The sequence below is a fragment of the Cavia porcellus genome, unplaced genomic scaffold (genome assembly GCF_034190915.1).
Source record: "Cavia porcellus strain 051 isolate PalLab524CR breed Dunkin Hartley unplaced genomic scaffold, mCavPor4.1 scaffold_1, whole genome shotgun sequence".
Taxonomy (NCBI): Eukaryota; Metazoa; Chordata; class Mammalia; order Rodentia; family Caviidae; genus Cavia; species Cavia porcellus.
The window spans coordinates 31,492,100-31,515,879 of record NW_026947484.1 but is presented as its reverse complement, the minus strand read 5'-3'; the positions used below and the strand labels follow the sequence as shown (position 1 = coordinate 31,515,879).

Genomic DNA, 23,780 nt, shown 5'->3' with positions numbered 1-23,780 from the left:
ACCAGATTCCAGTAAAGCAACACTCCGTAGCCCCTGCCCATAACATACAGCATGGTTCTCTCACCCTCCAGTACCAACTGCAAGTGCAACTCAGTGTCTATAAACATAGCCATCACGCAAGCATCCTTGTTTCCCTCTGTGCCATTATCTTCCTTACTAGTTAATTTAATTCCATGCCTGGATTCTCTTTTTTTTTTATCGGTACCAGGGATCGAACTCTTGACTGCCTGCTTGCAAGGCAGGCACTTATGCTGCTGAGCTAAACCCCCAGCCCCCATGCCTGGATTCTCTCAACCATTCTCCAAAGTGATAAATACTATCCATTGGCACTAAAGAGAATAAACTTGTATTATTTCAATTCAAAGGACATTTAAATACAATTATCCATGAAGTCCTTCTATAGATCCAAAACGCTGTTCAGTTCACCTTTGAGTTTTAGCTACAATTTCAGTATTACCCTCTTTCAACTTTTGATGTTTCTCTTATTTTACCAAAGTCTGCCTTAAATGAAAACCCATTGCTCAGCTGGTGTCTTGATTCTGGGAGGCTATTTTAATAATTTGGCAAAATATTGAGAATTCTCATGGGTCTTCCCAGAATATTGGAAAAGGTAATGGAAGCCCCCAGCTGGTTTAGGCTTAACTGTTTGTGGTTTTTAACACACAACTTCCCCTCAGACATGACAACACTGGAAGCCTTTCTCAGCTTGAGGACAACAAATGTTCGAGTGAAGAATAAGATGGGGAAGAGACATAAGGTCCTCAGCTTTGATCAGGGTCAGGCTTTGTTGAGTACAAGAAGCACTGGATTGGGGCTGGGGGTTTAGCTCAGTGGCATAAGCACCTGCCTTGCATGCAGGCGGTCGTGAGTTCGATTCCCAGTACCGATAAAAATGAAAAAGACAAAAAAAAAAAAAAAAAAAAAAAAAAAAAAGCAAGAAGCACTGGGTTGAATCTCAGCCTTGCCACAGACTGCTGGTGACCACAACCTCAAATAGGTGAGTGTTCTGTACTCGCGTTCAAGGCACGAGTTAACAAATATGAACTATGGCAGTGCAAACAGCCACCTATGAGTAGACTTGAACTCAGGTTCTCTTTGAGGAAGGCGAGTGTTGGCTGTTTTCTGTCTCTAGAAAAGAAAAGAGGCCAAGTACTGCACAGACTTGCATGATGCATACTGTATTCAAAAATGAAACTATTCTTCCTAATTTAGAAGGCAGCCACTTCCTACCCGCACTGCCCGCCACGCAAGCAGTCTCGCCCAGGATAATGTGGAACAGGGGATAGGAGGGCAGTCAGTTCACTGAGATTTTTCACACGCATGTTGCTTCCCTCCCTACATCTTATTACTTTGTGAATTCAATTTAGACTTCATTCTATTCTTTGCCCACCTCTCTCTGGTCAGGTAGGGGAAAGAAAGGTGCAGAAGCTGGCCAGGCAGCAAAAGAGCAAGTCAAAAACAGAGAGGAAGTAAGACTCCCTTCCCTTCAGTCTAGAGATACTTCCTCTTCCTTAAGGTTTCCTAATTGGCTTCCTCTAATTCCTATTTTCTTACCACAAATTATATCATCCCTCTTGCTTAGAACCAAGTTTTCTTGGGGTAACAGAAAGAAAGAATGCAAATAAATTTAAAAAAATCATTTTAACCAAGATTTCTTTTATTGATTTAGGAGCTAGTTCTTGAGTATTTGGTTCTGATTAGGAAAGAAAGTGCTCCACTTTCATCTTCTACTTGCTTTGAAGTGACTTGGTGGACCTCACTTTATGGAAAGTACATTTCATTCATAGTGGTGAATTTCAGATTTCAGAAGTCAACTAGAGACAACAGATCTACACATGAAAACACTCCAAAGACAAAAAACTCCGGAGTGTCTTAGGAGACCAGAGCAAGTTTTACTCATTACTACAGAGCCATGGTGCACCGTAGATGCCTAATCAATAAACCAAGAGTCAGGGGAGGGGGCATTGTTGAGCAGTATGCTTATACAGGGTGGTTGGTATTCAGAAGCCATGATTTTTCTTGAGGATCAGTGAGGTATTAAACACCACAGACCAAGCACTGGGTGGCAAAATACTGAGGAGCAAGAGGGGAATTTGCTCAAAGGAGAAGTAGGCCCCGAAGGTACAAATTAGGAAGACATTTGCACACAACTTCTGCAAAATACTTCAACACTTACTGAGCCCTCTCTGTGGGCAACAGGCTGGGCTAGCTGTTCTGGCCAGATGGGGTCCCCAGCAGACCTCAGATGAAAAATGGATGCAGGCAAAGCTAACAGGAGGCAGCTTGTGGTAGAGGAAGTTGCCAGTGCCACTGCTGGGGAGATGACCTGATCAGCAGGTGTATCAGTGGGCACTACCTCCCTGCTGGAAGGAGGTGTCCAAGGTCAGCCTGGGAGGACAGGATGACTCTTAACAGATGTGGCAGATGTCAGGGCAGCGTGGGTGGGGCTGTGATGCTGCGTGGAGTAGGAGCAGGGTGAGCAGAGAAACAGGAGGAAAATAAGGGTCGGAGTTTAGGGCAAGCCAGTCAATGGCACGGCCTGACTAGAACACAAAAAATGAGAGCAGAGGCCTTGAACGCTAAGCTAAGGAGTTGATGCACTAGTGGGAAGGGAGTGGGAGAACATGAATGTTTCTGAGCAAGGCAGTGGCATAATTAGAATCATGTTTTGGATAGAGAAACCTGGTAGCCATATTTATGATGTAACTGGGGATACCAACAAGGAGGTTGTGGTTAAAAGTCCAAGTGAAAGTTTTTGAAGGCTTCCACTGGGGTGGTAGTAATGAGAACTGAAAAAACAGAATATCTGCAAGTTTTTAAATTATTTATTTAGTTTTTGAGACAGGGTCTCACTATGTAATCCAAACTGGCCTTGAACTCAAGAGGATCCCCCTGCTTCAGCTGGAAGTGCTGGGATTAATTTGCAAGGTTGTTAAATAGTTCCCTGCCCGGTTATTAAAAGCAATACATTCTTCACATTTGTAAAAACTGAAAGCTAGCCAAATGTCCATCAATAGTAAAATGGTTTGGGAGCTGAGCCAGAGAACCAAAAATTTGAGGCCAGCCGGAGCTACATGATGCACCTCACAAAAAAAAAAAAAAAAAAAAAGCAGCAGTAAAATGGATACTCTGTGGTGTATTCTCAGTATAGAATGCTATAGAGTAATAAAAACAAACAAAACACAACTACAGGCAACAGCATGGATGAACATCATGCAATGCCAAATGAAGCCAGACCCAAAAAAAGTACAACCTGAAAGATTCTTTTTTTAATTTTTATTTTTTTGTCTTTTTCGTTTTTTATTGGTACCAGGGATCAAACTCACGACCGCACACTTGCAAGGAAGGCGCTTATGCTGCTGAGCTAAATCCCCAGCCCCTATTTTTTTAATTTTTAAAATTTATTTTATTTTTATTTTGAGACAAGGTCTCACTATGTAGTTCAGGCTGGCCTTGGACTCACTATGTGGCCTAGGCTGGCCTCCAACTCACGGCAATCCTCTTGCCTCAGCCTCCTGAATGCTGGAGTGTGTGTACCACCATGCCAGGCATGAACAATTCCATTTGTATAAAATGTACAAAGATCAAATGAGTTCATTTTGTTAAAAGACTAGACATGGCGGCAGCCCTTTTCCACTTCCATTCCAGTCCTTTTGCCGGTCTTTCTGTCCCCTTCCAGACTCACGGGCACAAGCAGGCCCTGGCTACAGTGATTCAGCTTTTTCAGGCATCACCTCTGTGGGTCCCCCATACTATCTGTGAAGGTCCAAGTCTTTCCTGTGGTCTTGTGGTCAGCAGGCACCCAAGGAAATCAGAACATGGCAGTGGCTCTCACCAGAACAACATCTGTATTGTTTTCTTTCCTCTGACTCTTTGATATCTTTTGTCTGACTGTGAGGGCAAAGAGTTGTGAGCCAGACTCCCCTTCATTGCCTCTGCAAATTCTGCATGTGCAGGCCTGCTTACACTTACCTTGCATCCTGATATCTACTGTATTTGTGTCACAGTGGCAATGAGGCAGGAAAAGTTCTGTTCTATAAGTCTCTTGTACATCTGCCTTTTCATTCATTTCTTGCCAACACATGAAGGATCATTTTATGTATTTTTTCTTTTCTTTTTTTTTTGAGACAGAGTCTTGCTGTGTAGTTCAAGCTGGCCTTAAGGTCACTAGAAGTTCAGGCTGGACTCGAACTTACAACCATTCTCCTGTCTTTGCCTCCCAGGTTCTAGTATTACAGGCATGTGTTGCCATACCCAGCAGAAGTATCATTTCAATCAGTGCAACATTTACATTTATTTCCTCTTTCCCTTGTTTTAAGCATTCAGTTATTTCTAATTTTATTATTATCAATCATGTTATTATGAATGAGTTGTTTTCAAAATGGCTATGTCCACAGGCTACCTAATTATGATGCTTAGCTGGAAATGCAGAATCAGAAAGAAACCAGAGGTAGCACTGGTCCCTTCACTAGGGAAATTTTGCAAATGAACTATCCCTGGGAAAGCAGAGTTGTTGTTGTTGTTGTTGTTGTTTTTTGTCTTTTTCATTTTTATCGGTACCAAGGATCGAACTCATGACCTCCTGCTTGCAGAGCAGGTGCTTATGCCGCTGAGCTAAATTCCCAGCCCCGGAAAGCAGAGTTTTGTTTGTCTAGAAGCCTCAAGATGTCTGTAAATAGATGGGAAGGAGCTAGTGGAATGGGATAAATGAGAGAGCAAGATCCTGGTTTTAGCGAAAAGTGACAAATGGAAACAAGCAGAAAAGAGACTAAGTAAAGAAGAGAGGAAAAAAAGATACAGGATAGAAAAGTTATCAGAAAGGGTAAACATGCCTAAAGAAGCTTATAACATGATTTTAAAATTTCTATTCAAACTATCTGCTGACAGGAGAAAGATGAGGCTGTGACTTAGGACTTAGAATTATGAGTGTTGTTTTATTATTACTTAAAAAATAATGGAGCTCACTGAATCCCTTACTACTCAAATTATGACCTGCAGCATTGGTATTACTAGGGAACGTGTGTGTGTGTGTGTTAGGGATTGAACCCAGGTCCTTGCACACACTAAACACAAGCTCTCCCACTAATTTATACCCCTACTTGGAACTAGCATTTTCATTCAGATCCCCCTGTAATAGTATTGCCCGTTCAGGTTTCAGAAGTACTCCCACAGCCCACATTCTCCACATTAATAGGGGAGAATGAAGGCTCTCGATTAGTTGTCTTTTCAGGTTGAGACTGCAGAGGCTGGGTCAGCTCCTTCAGGAAATTAGTGCAAGATGAAAAAAGGACCTTCAAAGGAGAATGAAGCTCCAATAGTGTGATATTATGACTTTCTCAGCAGTATTGTGTTGTACAGGAAGCAGTATGGAAAAGGTGGGCACACAGGAGGTAAAGAGAATGAAAGAGTTTGCACTGCTCATGTATACCGCTCGCAAGGTGTTGGGGGATGGACTGAGCTAGATGGAGATGGGCAATAGAGGCTTGGAAAGGTCAGGCCTGAGAACTGGTGAAGGAACTGCTTTTTGGGCTGAGGGAGTGGAACAGGTAAGGCTGTTGTGGTCCATCTTTAAAGTCTGGAATCTTGAGACTAGTATTACATACTCAAAAAGATCCCTGTTGGCCATCTCACAGGAGGCCCAAAGATCATCACAGTAAGACGTTAAGAATGAGAACAAAATATGAATGGATTTCACAAACAAAATGCAAACAAAATCTGTGATAATATGCTCTGTTGCTATCTGTAAAGCACAAACTGTTCAATACTAATTTCCGAAATAAACTTCCTGTGGTGTATCTGTGAAAAAAAGATCACATGGTTGACTGAAAAAAAAAAAAAAAGGCTTTTATCTGCGTAAAGCAGCAATTCTTCTTTAAACTTTCACTTCAAAAACATGGTCTGACCAGAGTTTATTTCCTTAGGAATTAAGAGATCAGAGAGCCTGACTTGGAAAAGAGCCATTTCATCAAGGACTTCATTACTCCTGGCAGAATGGATTAAGTCCCAAAGGATATGACCTTTGGTTTGAGCCAATAACTATTATCAGGGACACAGCTTCCTGGAACACAAGTTTCCCTCTGATCACAAGCAAGCCTTGCATAGAAGTCTGCGTGTACGGCTATGTGGGTAGTATTTTATGGTGTACAGCAATCCTCTATTTAAGCTGGCTGACTTTTTTTATGAATTTATAATACTATGATTGCATAATAAACTACATTAGGAAAAAGGGGTAAAAACTAAAAGAACAAGTAAAAGTTTTCATTTTTTTTGTCAGGTAAAACAGAACATGTTACAAAAGAATTTACAGAGAATGATCCTTTTAAAAATGGATGTATAAGTACAAAAAAGTAGCCATGTATGTGCATAAAAATGACAGCAATAGACTGTTCAGCTGTGGAGAGAAGACAAAAAAGGCAGACTTTGGATTCTAGGAAAACATCATGAAAAGAGAGAAAAAGCCAAAAATGAGTTATTGCTAAAGGAGTAGTAACATAGTTCAGCTTAGGTAACAAGTTTGGGTGAGACTCACCTTTTTGACGGCTTGCCGAGGCCATCTTCAAAGGACCCTGCTTCGTGGGTGTAGATGCTCTAGCCCATTCTCCAGCCCAGGACTCCCACTGTGCTCCAGAAGAGCCAAGTGGACAGAACTGTCAGGGAATTCCATTGCTACCCATCACAGACACTGAGATTCCGAGCTGATGTAGTCACAGAAGGACTTTAAATACTTAGATGGAGGCTGAATTTGATCCTAACTAGAGTCCAGCACATTTGAGAGTGATAAGGCCAATATGACCTAGTCTCTTAAAAAATGAATTTATTTCTGAAACATATTCAATATTAAAGCCCTGACCAGTGGTCTCAAGTGTTTGCTTCTTAGATAAGATTTTAAATAGCAAAAAGATTAAGTGGGATAGGCATTTCAAAGTAGTTGAAATCAATTCAACATCAAATTTGTTAGAGCTACCAAAAACCCTGACATGTTACTACTCTTTGTAAGAAATTATTATGATTATCTTAGTAACTCAATCTTTTTGGTAAGAATTATTCATCTGAGCATATTCTCTAGTAGCAAAGCTATTTTTAGCTTTAGCAGTGACAGTTGACTTCCTGTTCAATTCCCAGTTGAAAGCACATGGTAGCAGGATGTGGTGCATGCCTGTAATCTCAGCACTCTGGAGCCTGAGGCAGGAGAATCATTGTAAGTTCAAGACCAGCCTGAGCTACAAAGTGAGCTCAGGGCCAGCATGAACTGCATAACGAGACCCTGTCAAAAAGAAAAAAAAAGCGAGTAAGCAAGCACATGGTGTATGGTGTACGGTATATGGTATATGTAGAGTCTGTGGAAGTACTTGTCAGATCAAATATTGCTGACAAAGAACAGACTTGAGAAGATGTCAAAAAATGTTGAAACAGCACAGAATGGAGATTATGCAAGAAATTTTAAAGATTATTTCTCGGGATTGACTACATTTGCTTATCTGTGTTGTTGTCTCTTGGGTTTTCTTTCATCCCATCATTTTCTATGGCTTCTTCTAGGTAGATCTCCAAATGTGAACAGGTTTATATGGTATACATCTAAGTAGACTACTTGTCACTGGTTGGGATAGGACAGGACAGGGAAGAAGCACGTTTTCTTTCCCTTCTTCTCAAGTGTCAAATTCCTTTTTTACTCTGTCTCCTGTAGGGCTGCCAGACTGTACTAATGCCTCATTTCCCAGCATCCCTTAACCTCTAAATCCTCACTGCAGATGGCCAGACTTAGCAAATATTAATATAGGATGTCTGTTAAATATGAATTTCAGGTCAACACTGTAGAAGTACATCCCTGTAGTACTTGGGACAAACTTCTAAAAATTCAGATTTTATGGGGAGTCTCACATTTTATCTGGCTATCTTGCTCCCTCCTTGTGGGTTCCAGAAGCTGCCTAGTGTCTAAGCTGGAACTCTGTCTGCTTATGTCTCAGTCCTGAAACAATACTTGGTTCTGAATACCACTATTCCATCAGTTGTCTATGCTCCCATATTGCTGGCCATCCTCACAAAAACTCCCTTAGATGCTTGTTAGTCTATGAATTCTGAACTGATGGAGGATGGAGGATGATACCAGGTGTGGGCTCCATTTAGCTTCTGCCCAACCAATGATTTTGATTTTTTAATAAATAGCAAATGAAGATGCCCTATAGTGGACTGGAATTCAGGTGCTTAGAGCATGTACTCTTTTGATGAAACTAAACTCTACGAGCCAGGTGTGGTACTGCATGCTTGTAATCCTAGCACTTGGAAGGCCCAGGCCAGCCTGGGCTACACAGTGAAATCTTGCCATTATGAATGTACTTAACAGTTAGGTTAGTGATGGGCCTTTAATATCAGCTATTTCAGGGCTGATGAAGACTCTGTTAAGCCCAGGCGCTTGAGATCAGCCTGAAAAACGCAGCAAAAACATCTCAAAACAGAGTGATGCATGAGGCTATCAGCAAAGAAAAGAACTAATACAAACACCTGTGATACTTTTACAGTGCCCAGGGACAGTAAAAATAAGTGAAAAAAATTTTGGAGCTAGATTAAGGAAACCATAATTATATCAAAGTGCAAACCTGAAAAGCTTAGTATACAGAATAAGGCACCTCAGATGAGGTAGTTCCAATGCAACTCTGAGAGAACAGATTCTGGCTTTTCTTGTAAAATTTGCTCTTTATTGGGTCTGAGAAATGCAAGAGGAAAAAACAGGATAAATTCAGAACACCAGAGGGAAGAACAAAGTATTTTAAGAATACTTTAGGAATTTCTACAGAATATCCCCTAAGTAAATCCCCTTCTCAGTTTCAAGTGGCAGAATCAATGTCCTTTCAAAGCCTTCATTATTCGTGACTTGAAAAATTCTATCAATCTGGGGCATAGTTTTTGTTTTGTTTGTTTTTTGGTGACACTGAATATTGAATCATTTTGAGTTACACCCTCAGGCCTACTATTAAGTGGTGATGATAATGATGATGATGATGATGATTTTATGGCATTGTGAACTGAATCCAGGGCCTGCACACTGAGCTGCTTCCCCAGCCCTTCTTTAAAATTTTGAAGTAAGTGGTTAAATTACCCATGCTGGGTCATCCTTCTGCCTCAGTCTCCCAGAGTGATGGATATATCTGTGTCTATCTACATCCATGCCAAGGCACTGATTTTCAGTGTTCAGTGTAATGAATTCTTTTGGCTGTACTGGGGAGGGGTGGACTCAACCAAGGAGCCTGTACTTGCTAGGCAAGTATTCTACCACTAAGCTACATTCCCAGTCTCTTTCCTGTGTTTCATTTTGAGACAGTCTTGTTTGTACATGCAGTCTTGTCAGCCTCTGAGTAGCCTGGATTACATGTATGTACTACCATATCCATATCCCAGTGTGATGGATTTGGATTAATGTATACACACACCTATGTTATCAGTGTACAGAACTTTCTACCACCGGATTTTCCATACCATCTGGTTTTTGCCTATATTTGCAGTTAGGAGGATTAAACCCAGGGCCATGACCATTCTAGACATGTGCTTTATTGCTGAACTACATTGTCAGCCTTAGTTTTGCCTGTTCTTGAATATTAACTCATATCCTATAAATGGGTAAGGAAGGAAGTGTCATAGAGGGCAGACATAGACATTTTTATGCTGAAACCTGGGGCCAGTGACATGAGTTGGCTAGCAAGAGGCTTTAACTGAGAGGCAGAAGTTAAAATTTAAGCAGGTTGTTAAATTAAAACTGATGAAATGAAAAAATTGGGTGCTGTAATGCATGACTGTAGCCCCATTTATTTAGGAAGCTGAAGCAGGAGGATCAATCTAACCCTTAAAAGTTTAGGGCCAGACTGCCCTTTTTTTTTGGTACTGGGGATCCAACTCACAATTTCATGCTTACCAAGCAAGCACTTGTGCCACTGAGCTAAATCCCCAGCCCAAGACTCTAACTTAAAAAAAAAGTTTGCAAAGTGGTGATGCAATTTGGAAAATTGTTTATAATTTGAATTCTAAAATGAAGAAGAAACGGTGGGACTAGAAGGTGCAAGTAGCAAAATGGAGTTGCAGAACAGTGAAGCTGGAGGAGAAACACAGGCTTCTTGTGCTCTGACTGCTCCAATTCTGGATGAGTTCTCAACACCAAGTTTTGAGGCAACACCAGCTGGGATCAACCTGCTAACATAAAGTACCTAGAGCAAACAGTGTTCATAAACTTCTGTGTTCAGAGGGAGGAAATGGCCTAAATGAGCGCGGGCCTCAGAGCAGAGTGCGGCCAGGAGAGCCCAAGCACCAGTGCAGGCGGAGGTCATCGAGTCCTGCGGTGGAGGCACAGCCACTTTGTGGGTACCTCATAGGAGTACCGCTCCACCAGGTCTGAATCATACGGGATGTGCCAGGAGTCGCCAGTCGTCTGCACTACCGTGTCATAGCTGAGAACAGGCTGTCGAATGAAGAGAACCAAACAGTGAGAAAAACAGTTAAGGATACCCTGTCACCTGGTTAATTTCTCTTTCTTTTCAGAAAACTTCTCAGCTTGCTTTGGAAGAACAGTACCTATCTTTTTTAAAAAATTACGTTTTTTGGTAAACATAGACATACACAGTGATCACATTCATCATAGGCAATTTGACCTATACATGATATATTTTAGTTCCTCTTTTTTTCCCATCCCTCTTCCCTGCCTTCGACCCTTCTCCTCCTCCTTTTCTGTCTTACTTAACCCTGGAGTTTCTTTCTTTTTTTTCTTTTTTAACGGTACTGGAGCTGGGTCAGCCTGCACTACATAGCAACACACTATCTCAAAACAAAACAAAGCAAAACAAAACACAGAACTGGAGTTTGAATATAGGACTTTTGGTCTAAGCTATACCTCCAGCCTTTTGAAATTTTCTTTTTTGGTACCATGGATCGAACTCAGGACCTTGTGCTTACCAGGCAGGCACTTAGGCCGCTGAACTGTATGCCCAGTGCTTTTGAAATTTTTAAAAAACTTTTTGTTATTCATTTTTTTTGTGGAACCAGGGATCGAACTCAGGACCTTGTGCTTGCCAAGCAGGTGCTTATGCTGCTGAGCTAAATCCCCAGCTTTTGTTTGTTTATTGAAATAGGGTCTTGCTATGGACTGTATGAAATGCAAACCGGCCTTGAATTTGCTATGTAGCCCAGGGTGGCCTTGCACTTGTGGCAATCTTCCCGCCTCCACTCCTGAGTGCTGGGATTACAGGTGTGCATCACCACACGTGGCCACCATGAAATTTTCAAAGAGCGTGAACTCTGTGAAGATAGTGTTAGACGAAAGAGGATCCTTTCTGAGCAGGTTCATTTTCAAGGTTAAGGACCCCCTGTAGGAGCATCACATTTATAAGTTACAGAATCCTTTGGTTGCCTTTATTGGTTTTACGTGTGAAAGGGAAAAACTTCAAATATACTAAGGCAGAGTAATATTATAATAAACTCCCATGTGCTCATCGCCCAGTCTCACCATTCCCAACTCACAGTCACCTTACACCAGCCGCACTTCACCCACCTCCTTGCCCCACTCTCTCCATTTGGATGATTTTAAGCAAATCTCACACATCATTTCTTTTGCATTATTTCACTGTGTTATTTGAAACAATAAAAGATTTGTTTTGCAAGTGGAAGTGTAACACCACTATTACACTTAAGAAGTAATCATTTCTGGCTGAGGAGTTATTGCAGAATATGTGCAAGGCCCTGGGTTCAATCCCTGGCACCAAACCCAACAAAAACAATACGACAGAATAATTAATAACTCCTTAACACTATTACATTTGTTTGCATTTCCTCAATTATTATGTTTGTGTACGTACATTTTATAGTTTCTTTGAATGGAAATTGAAATAAGGTTTTACATGTGACAGGTTGAAATATCTCTTAATTCTCTTTTAATATAGACCTTCTCTTCCCACCCTTATTTTTCTTTCTTCTTCTTTTTTTTTTTTTTTTTTTGTCGTTTTGAGAGTCTTTCTTGCAGTTCAAGCGGGTCTTGAGCTCACTTTGTAGCTCAGGCTGGTCTTAAACTCGCAACGATCCTCCTGCCTCAGCCTGTCGAGTGCTGGGAATACAGGCATGAGCCAGGCTCCACCCCTATTTTTCTTTCTTGTTTTTTTTATTCCTGAGGAAACCAGACTGGTTGTCCAGTATCGTTTCCTCTGATACAGTCCTGATGCTGTTGATGAAATCCCTTTGGTATCATTTTGATACCATGTTTCCTATAAATTTGTTTTGCATTTTATTTTTAAAATTAACAAATGAAAATTATTTATATTTATTGTGTTCAATATCATATGTTGAAATGTATATATTGTGAAATGGCTATACCGAGCTAATTAACATATAAATAACCTCACCAATTTATCATTTTTTGTTGTGAGGACATTTAAAATCTAGTCTCTTAGCATTTTTTTTTTATCTGTCTTTTTTGTTTTTATCGGTACCAGGGATTGAACTCACGACTGCCTGCTTGCAAGGCAGGCGCTTATGCCGCTGAGCTAAATCCCCAGCCCCTCCCTTAGCATTTTTTAAGAATACAAGCTGGATATGGTGGTACATGTCTGTAATGCCAGCACTTGGGTGACAGAGGCAGGAGGATGACTGAGTTCGAGGCCAGCCTGAACTACTAATTGAGACCCTTTCTCAAAGAAAAAGAATGAAAGATAAAGAGGAACCCACTACATGAACAATAGCTACCATATTGTACTATAAATCTCTTGACCTTATTCTGGTTGAAACTGCCTGCTTTGACTAACATCTCCTCATCTCTGCATCTCCTGTGTATTTTCTGACCACTAGACCATCGTTTACTAAAGACCACAATATATTTCTCTGTATTAACTTTCTTCCTTCACTTTCACACAAGAGGTATCCCTGTTCCACATACATCTAAACTAGAAGTAAAGGAGGACTCCTCTGAGAGTACCATAGAAGTGTATTTAAAAAGGAAAGTGAGTTTCTTAATGATTTTTTGTTTGTTTGTTTGTTGGTACTAGCGATCGAACTCACAACCTCTTGCTTCCCAGGCAGGTGCCCAGCCCTTTTTAATGGCTTCTGATTAACTACAGGGGTGAGAAGTTGTGAGCTACTGTAAACAGGAAAAGGAACACATGAGAAGTTGTAACTTATGACAGAATTGCAGTCACAAACTGATACTACCCAAGACCTTTCAAAATGTCAATTAATTTGGGTTTTGCCCAGGAAAAGTTCTGCTGTGATAGACACACTCATTCTAGGAATTGGCTAATGCCAAATCCCAAACTAAAACAGAAAACTTGAGCATCACGTTTTGTTAAACAATACGACATTCTTACATCTGCTTGCCTCTGTTGACATCACACAGAGAATGGAATCCATACCTGAAAAGTTATATGTGACCCTGGAAACACACTCCTAATTGCCAGCTGATGTCCCCGCTGCCACTTAAAGAACAGCCGTTGGGTCTTGGTGTCAAGCAGACAGGCCTTGTGATCTCGCATCAGGTCGTTTGTGATAAACTGGCAGTTGTTCCCCGAGTTCAGTGTGGCATACAGAAGGAATGGGTCATCCTCTGAGCTGAATCGGGCAGGAGAAAGGACATAATCACACAGATCCAGGAGGCAGGAGACAGAACTGTTCACCATGCTTTTTACTTATTTTCCTCCTTTTGTTGGAGGTGCATGTGAATTCTTGACTTACATGATCTCCCAGATGATTCCAGACAACGTAGAGGTCTGGGGCTGGTGGGTGACACTGTGCAGAACCAAGGTGCTGAGGAGAGGGCAATGATAGTGCCCAGGATAGGAGACAAGAATCCTAACCATTCTCCTTCCACACTGGTTCGTTGTGGTTTTATCTATTTTCCTTACCTACTGCAGAATACTACTTAATACACAGCAGAATACTACTAGGGCAGTGTGACACTTTCTTTTTGAAAGCCACCAAATAAACGGCTGAAACTGGCATCTTGAAGCAGCTTGAGGACAGGTGGTGGGGTCAGTCCCTGTGAGCATCTTCTGCTCTGGGAAGAGAGAGTGACTCAGAGGCTCCGACAGACCCTGAGCCTGAGGACTTACCTTGGCATGTATGTGCTCGGAAAATAGCAGTAAGTGCTTTGGCTGAGGAGAGACACTGCAGCCTGTGATAAAGGTGCCTTATATCCTGGGCCAAATGATCCAAACAGGATCATTTAAAGGTCACCTTAAGCAGGGCACAGTAATACACACTTGTAATCCTAGCACTCTGAAAGACTAAGGCAGGAAGATTCCAAGTTCAAGCTCAGCCTGGGCAATTTAGTGAGAAAGAATGAAAGAAGGAAAGAAAAAAGAGAGAAAAGGAAAGGAAAGGAAAGGAAAGGAAAGGAAAGGAAAAGAAAGGAAAGGAAAGGAAAAGGCAAGAAAAGAGAAGAGAGGGAAGGGGAGGGGAGGGCAGGGCAGGGGAGAAGAAGAGGGGAAAACTGGACTATAAATCAATGAGAAGGCCCTGGGTTCAAGCCCCAGTTCACCCTACACTGATCTATTTCAAGTGAAGTGATAAAGTGATGGGAAACAGCCTTAAAAATCTCCAGAAAAAAAAAAAAGATGGAAGAAAAAAACCCCAGAAAATTTGGAGAATTATATGGAATGAGATAATTAAAATAATGGAAATTGCTAAAGCTGGGTGAAAATTACATGAGGATTCACAACACTCAGTATTTAAATAGGCTTCTTTGGTCCATAGTAGAAAATGGTTACTGTTAAATGTTTAGATATGTAAATCCAGAGACAGAGAAGGTCAGTGAATCAGTCTTTATAAAGGAGGAGAACTTTAGCTGATGCAGTAACTACAGGCCCCACTCCGATTTCCAACAGGTTTCTTAGAATTGTAACACTGCATTTATCCAATTCTTTTTTTTTTCCTTTTTATCGGTACCAGGGATCGAACTCACGACTGCAAGACAGGCGCTTATGCCGCTGAGCTAAATCCCCAGCCCCAATCTAATTCTCTTATGTAAGAAAAATGATGACAGCAACCAACATACTGTTCTAAGAGTTTTATAGGAACTAAGTATTACCTCATTTAATTTTTGTGACAACTCCATGGAGATTATATATCCCCAGTACTGGGGATTGAACCAGACCCTTCACACTGAGCCAGTCTTTTTTATTTTGAGACAGCTCGTGCTAAATCTTAAAATGCCCAGCCTGGGTTTGACTTTCTGATCCTTACACCTCAGCCTCCCAGAGTGCTGGGATTACAGGTGTGTGCCACCACATCCTGTCTGAAGATTACATATGAGGAAAAGAAGACAGAGAAGGGAAACACCTTTCCCAGAGAAGTGGCAAAGCTGTGGTCTGAACCACACCTGTGCTCTGTCTTCCAGTGCTGCCTAAAACGACGGATCACACATGGCATCACTTGGAGGGTGGAGTGTCTCCTCCCGGCTAAAGAAAAGGATTTGGTTTGAGACTAGAATGGGCAAGTGGCCTCCTGCTTCATTCACTAAAAACTGTTTCACTTTTCTGAGAACAAATGCTCAGGAAATAATGACAAGACTTGAAGCTACAGCACATCTCACCTAATGAAACCCAGGCTTAGGGGTCTCGTTATCCATGAGGATTTGAATTAAACTTGGCAGCACCAGCACTATGAAAACCTAAATGCGCATTAAAGATTCACATGCACTGCTGCACATCCACGCTTCTCCTCATTCGCTGCTTTCTTCTGACTTTATGGACCCTGCACATTTTGTTATGGACCAGGATTTCCACGTTTCTTTGGCTGCCTGGGAAGCTGCAGCTCACTACCAATTTTCCCTTTCTATAATAGGATCTTACTTGGCCATGTTGAGGTTTTTAAAAGAAGCTCTTTCTGGCCAGTGCTTAAAACTAAACCCTGTGCACTTCACACAGAATGCCAAGTGTCCTGCATAGAAGATCCATTCTTGTTACAGCGCTCCCCTTTTCTAACTTAGTCTTTAAAAAGTAAAATCTCAAGCCCAGACCAAGGGGCACTGTCTCTGGGACACAGGGGAAGGGCCACTGGGGAGCCACCTGCTCCCCCCTGGTGGCTGCACAGAGTGACAAGTCCCTTAGCAGTGCCTTCTCCTTCTTCTGGTCACCTGCAGACAAGCCCATCTCTGTCCACCTGGGGGAGGAGGCCTCACAGCCCCAGGTACACCTTAAACAGGGATCTTGAAGAACTCAAGGACACCCATGTGTGCATTTGAAGCATCTTTTAAAATCATTTTATATTAAAGAGCTCTCCCTGTCTGGTGCCACCAGTTCCCACACCGAATGGAAAAGCAGAGACTGCCAGCACTTTGCTCAGCCTTGTCCTCATCTCCCTGATGTGCTGCCCCTTTACCCCTCATCCCTTCTGTCGCCAGTGGATGGTGGAGGGCATATGCAGTCCTGTGTGATCCCATGACCATTTTTTGTTTTTTAATTGTCTTTCCAATTAAACAGGTATTTGGAAATTGTAGAAAAAATTAAATTCTCACCAATAGTTGCTGTTAATAAAAGATTTGAATATTAAAAAAAAATAGGATCCAGGCCTCTTGCTTGTATCCAGGTCCTCTGAGTTCTTCTGTAATATGATCCCTGCCTCCTCTGTTACCTCAAAAATTTTTGCTTTCCCTGTTGCAGTTGTTCCATCCACACTGGCCTGTTGACTGTGGTCATAAATACCAGGTGCATTCCTGCCTGGGGCTTCGGAGCCGAGCTGCATCCTCGAGCTGCAGGGATGTGCTTCCCACCACACCTCCCGCTCTGTAGGGTGCTCCCTTCTAGCAGATGAGCCCCTCTGGAGCTGATCCTGACCACGCCAAAGCCACCCTTCCGTCTGCCCCAACCTGAGCCCTCCCTGTGTCCTGTGCCTTCTCACGGCCCTGAGGAGTACTGCTAGAATGACACTGCTGCCCACCTGTCACCTGCTTACTGCAGGGTCTCGGCGTGTTCACTACTGTTCACTATCCATCCTTTTTCAATCATCTTCCCTAATTAACCAACCCCTAATCCTTACATCAGCCATTACATCTGTTCTACTAGGTGGATGAGGAGGGCTCAACCAAACACAATTACGAAAAATCATAGCGTACTCATCAGTTGCCCACATAAGTTGAATAGCAGCTATTCTACTTACACTACTAAACTTCATTATCTACTCCCTTCTAACAGCTTCTATATTGTCTTTTCCTCCTCTTCCTCTTTCTCTTCCTCTTCCCCTGCCCCCTACTCCCCTCTATTTGAATCTTACACATAATAGACAAAGTTAATAACCCATCATTAACCATTAAAACAATAGGACTACGAATATACAGATTATAAAGAATTCAATTTTGATTATTATATAGTACCTACAGCTGATTTAAAACCTGGAGAACTCCCACTACAAGTAGATAATCAAGTTGTTCTTCCCATAGAAATACCAATCCGTATATTAATTTCATTAGAAGATGTACTCCACTCATGAGCAGTACCGTCCGTAGGGCTTAAAACAGATGCAATCCCAGAATGCCTAAACCAAACTACCCTCACATCATCCTGCCCCGGGTTATACTACGACCAATGTTCAAAACTCTGCGATTCAAATCACAGCTTTATACCCAATGTTCTTGAAATAGTACCACTAAAAGAATTTGAACACTGATCATCATCAATAGTATAACATTATGAAGCTGTCCTAGTGTTAACCTTATTTAAGTTAAAGATCAGAGGAGCATTTCCTCCATAATGAAATGCCACAACCAGACACATCAACATGATTTACCGTTATCTTATCAGTAATTATCTCCCTATTGCTACTTTTTCAGCTAAAAATCTCATCTCACCTATTTAATTTAGAACCCAAAACAACCCATCAAGAGAGAACAGAACAAAAATCACCTTGAGAAAACAAATGAACACAACTTTGCCTCTTTCATTATACCTCCATTAATGGGAATTTCTCCTTTATCCTGATTTAAATTTATTCTGCTATAGAAACTATATTTTTGTAAACTGCCTCAAATCTTTTTTTTTTTTTTTTAATGAGATCGAATCCACATATATACTTTGTTTTAGAGGTACTGGTGGTGGAACCCAGGGCCTTTGTGCTGATCTATCTCACCAGCTCTCTACACCTTGGCCCCCAACCCCTGCCCTTCGGTTTTTGAGACAGGGTCTTGTTAAGTTGTCCAGGCTAGACTCAAACTTGTGATCCTTAAACTTGCCATCTTCCTGCTTTAGCCTCCCAGAGTGCTAGGATTACTGGTGTGTACCATCATCCTTGATTTATTATCCTTTCTTTCTTTCTTTCTTTCTTTCTTTCTTTCTCTTTCTTTCTTTCTTCCTTCCTTCCCTCCCTCCCTCCTTCTCTCTCTCTCTTTCTCTCTCTTTCTCTCTTTCCTTCCTTCCTTCCTTCCTTCCCCCTCGGGGGAAGGCAGGCTACTGAGCTAAATCCCCAGCCCTTACACGGGTTTTTTTTAAAATGGCAAAAGTAAGTAATTAACAAGCTGATGACTGGATCCTAGTGTTATTGACCTGTTACCTCCAATACTTACATATCATCAGCAAAAAAACAATAGGCTTGCTTTTGCACCTTTTCCATCTCACTGCTTCTCCACCGGGAATTTCGGGCTAGCATGTGCTTCCGGCCCAGCACCAGCAGTTGTAGATTCTGTTTGGCCAGCAGAGATACCACTTCCAAGAGCTAAAAAACACAAAGCCAGCACCAAAAGGGTCAAGAGAAAAATCTCAGTCACTTAGTGGCAAGGTAAGGGATAAGGAAACAGTCCTGAAAGTTTTCCATCCTTGAAAGTTTGAATAAAATCTTTCCCCATTACAAATTAATGCTTAACCCCAGTCTGGTATGATCACTTTAGATCCAGGGTTGGGTTTTTAAACAGAGATAAATTCAGTTATTTTTAAACTGAGTTCCCTAGAATTCACTGGGTTAGGGTTAGGGTTAGGGTTAGGGATAGAGATAAGGAGGCTCAAAATGGGTAGGGTTTTATTCCTATCACTTCCAACACTGTTTCAACCCAAGTAGATACACTTTGGTATATTCATATGTTCTATATACTTAGATTGGATTTGCATCTACTCTGCTGTGTTACTAATCTTATTTTAGAAAGGAATAGTTGGCTTTATTACCCTAATTATTAGTTCTAAATTAAGACAGATTGGACACAACTGGCTCAAAAAACACGAACCAATATTGACTTGAGCAGAGAAGAATAAAGACCAGTGAGGCAACCCCGAACCCAAAACTTTACAGCTGGTAAAATGGTAGCTGTTTTCCTCAGTTAGGAATAATGGCTTCTGTATTCCTTCAACAGGTACTTCCCAATCTTGTCTATGCGGAAGATCCCTGGGAGTTATTACAAAAATAACACAAAAATTTAAAGACATGGTCCTGCTTTGAACAAGGGAATGCCTAATATCAAAGCTAGAAGGAAAATACATATATGATACTGAAAATGGTTAATAAACATTTTCTTATTAACTGAACAATATGCCCAACATATACCAGCTCATATTAAAACATGAGACACATTCTGCAAATGATAGCACATGTTTATAATCCCAAAACTCAGGAGGTTGAGACAGGAGGGATTCCATGAGTTTGAGATCAGCCTGGGTTACACAGTGAGTTCAAGGCCAGCTTGGACTACATGGCAAGACTGTGTCTCAAAAAAACAAAACCTAGGGCTGGGGATTTAGCTCAGTGGCTTAAGGCTTGCCTGGCAAGTGTGAGGTTGTGAGTTTAATCCCCGGTACAAAAACAAATAAAAACAAAAACAAAAACAAAACCTAAACCAAACCAACAGAAAAAACATGAAAAATATAGACTACAAGATAAAAGAAAAAAACCTTCATAGTTTACTACTAAAAGAACATTAATGCTTGTTAGTCTTTTTATTTTATACATTTTATATACTATTATAATCTATTATTTTAAAAATGGGATAGTATCAAGAACAAACATTTATACTAAGAAAGTATGATGCATAGACTCAGATACCTCAAAAGGCAGTCATAGTGCCTTGTTTTAGAATTTATTTATTTTATTATTTTAAATAGGAGCCTCACTAGTTGCCCAGGCTGGCTTTGAACTAGTCTTTCCCCAGCCTTAGCTTCTCAAGTACCCAGATGTGTGCCACTGCCTTGCCTCCACTTATTCCTTTCTTAAAGCTATGCTAAGATTACAGATTATTTTCAATGAGCCTGGAAAGAAAATGGCAACTGACCTTATTAATTAGGGTGACAATTATTTTTAAAATTTCCCCGTGAATTCTCATAAAGACACAAAAAATCCAAACAAAGATGCATTTCTGATACTGGTCAGTTAAGTTTCTATGTAGCTAGCAAGACACAATTTAAAGAAAAACGTAACTAGGTTTTGTAGCTATACTGTGGTTCAGATAAACAGCTCTGAGTTTACTAATAGTAAGTAAAGGTAGGGGCTCAAGAAAAAGCAGAAAAATCTTAGTTAGCTACTCTGGGACACCATCTTGTGGCTGAGAAGTCTCTATTAACAGCGGCTTTCCAAAGACAGGAAAATAAATAAAAGACACAGGAAAGACAAATGAGTGGGCAGAAACCTGTGACAGTTCAGCTATAAAAAGCTCACTTCCTCTGGAATAAATTCCAAAGTGAGACCCAGTGTGCTGGGTCATAGTCATTTGAGGTGTGACTGAAAACTATGGTGAATGTTTAGGTTTTAAAAATTTATCACAGTGAAAGACACTGCCATTAATCTTCCTCAAAGATACTCCCCTTTGTTTTGAACACACTTATATGCTGTTCTTACCACCTATGGAGACTGTCCTGGAGGTTCTCTTTCATCAGTCTCTTTGGTTGCACTGCTATGGCTGCCTCAGTGTCCAGATTGGTTTGAAACATTTACCTTTCATGGTCATTATGACTTTGGGGAAAAGCCAAAAGTCACATGGTGCCAGCTCTGGTGAATACGGTGGATGAGACAAATGTGATGTTTTTATGAGCCTGCCTTTCTACTGGCACTCACTGTATTTTTGACAGCATTTCATAAAGACAATCATGAAAAATTTCCAGAATTGCCTTAAAAAGTGGCAAGAACAATGGGATATGTGTGTATGAGGGAGGGGGGTTTAATGGCAATGTATCTTTTACTGTAACAAATTTTTTTTTCTTTTTACTGGTACCGGGGATCAAACTCACGACCGCCTGCTTGCAAGGCAGGTGCTTATGCCACTGAGTTAAATCCCCAGCCCCACTGTAACAAATTTTTAAAAAATATTTTAAACATTTACCATATATTTTGATCATACTGCAAAGGTATATCCAGCAAAGAAACACAAATATAGCAAAGAAAAAGAAAATTTACCTTAATTCTATGTTAGCCCTAAAACAGAACTGGGAGACAGGTGTGGCAGAGCAATCCTGTAATCCCAGCACTCTGGGAGGTTGAGGTAGGAGGATCACAATCTAAACCCATTTTAAACAGTTTAGCAACTTAGCTAGAAAAGATACATAAAATGACTTTGAAAGCCAGAGAAAAAATGACAAACTGACTAAGATCTCAGCGTGCTGAGTTATGCATGGTAAAGCGCCCCCACTCCTCCCCGCCCATCTATCTCAGACTTGGAGATGAAGAAGTAGTAAGTCAATGCGTACAAATGAAGAAACAAAACAAAACCAACATGCCAAAGGCCTCTTCTCTGTATCCAAGGACCAGGAAAGAGGTGGTCTAGTGGATGGGAAACTTGGTGAAACGATAATATGAATAGACTGTGATGCATGTCCATAGTGATACGAAAATGCTGTGTACAACATGAAATTAGAAAAAAGAAAAATGCCTCAGTAAGGAGAAATAGAAGTGGAATTTTAAAAAACACACTGGAAGAGAGTCTCTTCAACAAATGCTGCTGGGAAAACTGGCTGTCCACATGCAGAAGACTGAATCTAGGCCCATATCTTTTTACCATGTCCTAAACTAAATAAAAATGGATCAAAGATCTCAATGTTAAAACAAATATAATCTGCTCAACAAATATAATCAAACAGGAAAAACTATTGATGACATAGGCACAGCCAACAACTTTCTGAACAGAACCCCAGTGGGACAAGAAATATCATCAAGAATCAGCAAATAAATGGAAATATCAAATTAGAAAGCTTCTGCATAGCAAAGGAAACAACCAACAGAGAGAAGACAACCTACAGCATGGGGAAAAAAATTTGCCATCTACATCTTGGACAAAAGCTTAATATCTAGAATATGTAAAGAACTAAAAAAAAAAAAAAAAAAAAAACCTAGATCTCTCAAAATAAAAGACCCAATCAAAAAATGGGTAACTGAAATGAACAAACACGTTTCAGAAAAAGTCCAAATGGCCAATAAATACATGAAAAATTGATCAATATCTTTGGCTATTACAGAAGTACAAATTAAAATTATATTCAGATTCTACTTTATTCTAGAAAGAATGGTCATCGTTGAGAAATCAAATAATAACAAATGCTGGGAAGGCTGTAGGAAAAAAGGAATCCTTCCACATTGTTGGTAGAAATGTAAACTAACACAACTACTATGGAAACCAGTATGGAGATTCCTCAAAAAACTAGAACTAGAAATTCTGTTTACTCAGCTATTCCCTTGCTAGGCATCTTCACAAAAGCACTAAAGACATCATATTATAATGACAAATGCACATGATTATGGAAGCAGAGCTCATAATATCTAAACCTTGGCATCAGCCTATGTCTATATATATCCATCAATAAATGAATACATAAAGAAAACATGGTGTTTATATACAATAGAATATTACTCTGCCATAAAGGATAATCTTGAGTCATCTAGGAAAATGGCTGCACCTTGAGACCATAATGTTAAGTGAAAGAAATCAGACACACATGTTTAACATAGCATGATTTCTTTTACATGAGAAATTCTATATACAAATAGAGCAAAATAAAAGAGAATAGGAAACAGATCTTTTCCAAAAGGGAAGGAGACCAAGAGATGGAAGGAGTAGGAAGGGAAGGGAAAGGAAGAAGATTAAAAAAACATTAAGTTGTGTTATGTACATGGACTCCCCACAAAGAATACGACGATCACTATGTGCTGCAAATCTGTACCAGTAACAACACGTCTGAGTAGCCCACAAAAAGGCAGGAGAAGTAAGAGAGGGAAAAAGCCCAGTGACTATAATGGCAAACATTTATTAAAAGGAGAGTTAGATTCATATCAATCCTACATGTTAAAAACATGACCCAATTATATGCTAGCTACAACAAATTCATTTCTGATTTGGGGTTTTTGTTGTCTATATTCCCTACTATTTTACTCCATCCTCAAGATATTGTCTAAAGGATAATTCTCTAAAAATCAGATTAAGAAAAAGTTTCGAATTTATATTTGGTTCAAACACTTTTTGATGTGTCTTCCACCTTAATTTGGTTTGTCTCCTGTGGAAAGAGGTAAGAGAAATTTTTTACAATTATAAGTCACACTCGCCTTTAGCATAAAGCTAAGTTTAGGGTAGAAATATAAATGGAAGGGCAGCATGTGGGAGGAGAGCTGCAGAGTTGCTCCGGAAGTAGAAAAGCTGGTTTGGAGGCAGGAGAAGCCCATAAGGGCAAGGTCTTTCCTGAGGGATCCTAAATAGCACATACAACTTCCTTTCTCCATCCTTAGAACTTTTTACCTTCCCCTCTCCAGGCTTGGCTACTTCCTGGGTTTGTGGGGACTATAGGTCTTCAAACGTTACCAAGTCTTTGGGATTTGATGTCTACAGGAGTAAATCTATGTCATCTATGTCAGTTCTTCAGTAAGAG

The 23,780-nt window shown here is 40.6% G+C and overlaps 2 protein-coding genes across 2 annotated transcripts in view; both read right to left on the bottom strand.

Annotated features, from left to right (window-relative positions):
- The window catches only part of Psma6 (proteasome 20S subunit alpha 6), a 30,040-nt gene extending 23,471 nt beyond the window's left edge, over positions 1-6,569 (bottom strand). The window contains exon 1 of the mRNA XM_063225359.1: positions 6,530-6,569. Coding sequence (XP_063081429.1) covers positions 6,530-6,554 — 25 coding nt within the window. The 5' untranslated portion in view covers positions 6,555-6,569. The remainder of the gene's footprint in view (positions 1-6,529) is intronic.
- A 2,095-nt stretch (positions 6,570-8,664) lies between these two features.
- Prorp (protein only RNase P catalytic subunit) overlaps positions 8,665-23,780 on the bottom strand; it is a 135,871-nt gene continuing 120,755 nt past the window's right edge. Inside the window, exons 6-8 of the mRNA XM_063224420.1 lie at positions 18,518-18,666; positions 13,377-13,572; positions 8,665-10,444 (exon numbers count right to left, since the gene is read on the bottom strand). Of these exons, the coding sequence (XP_063080490.1) occupies positions 10,310-10,444; positions 13,377-13,572; positions 18,518-18,666 (480 nt within the window). The 3' untranslated portion in view covers positions 8,665-10,309. The remainder of the gene's footprint in view (positions 10,445-13,376; positions 13,573-18,517; positions 18,667-23,780) is intronic.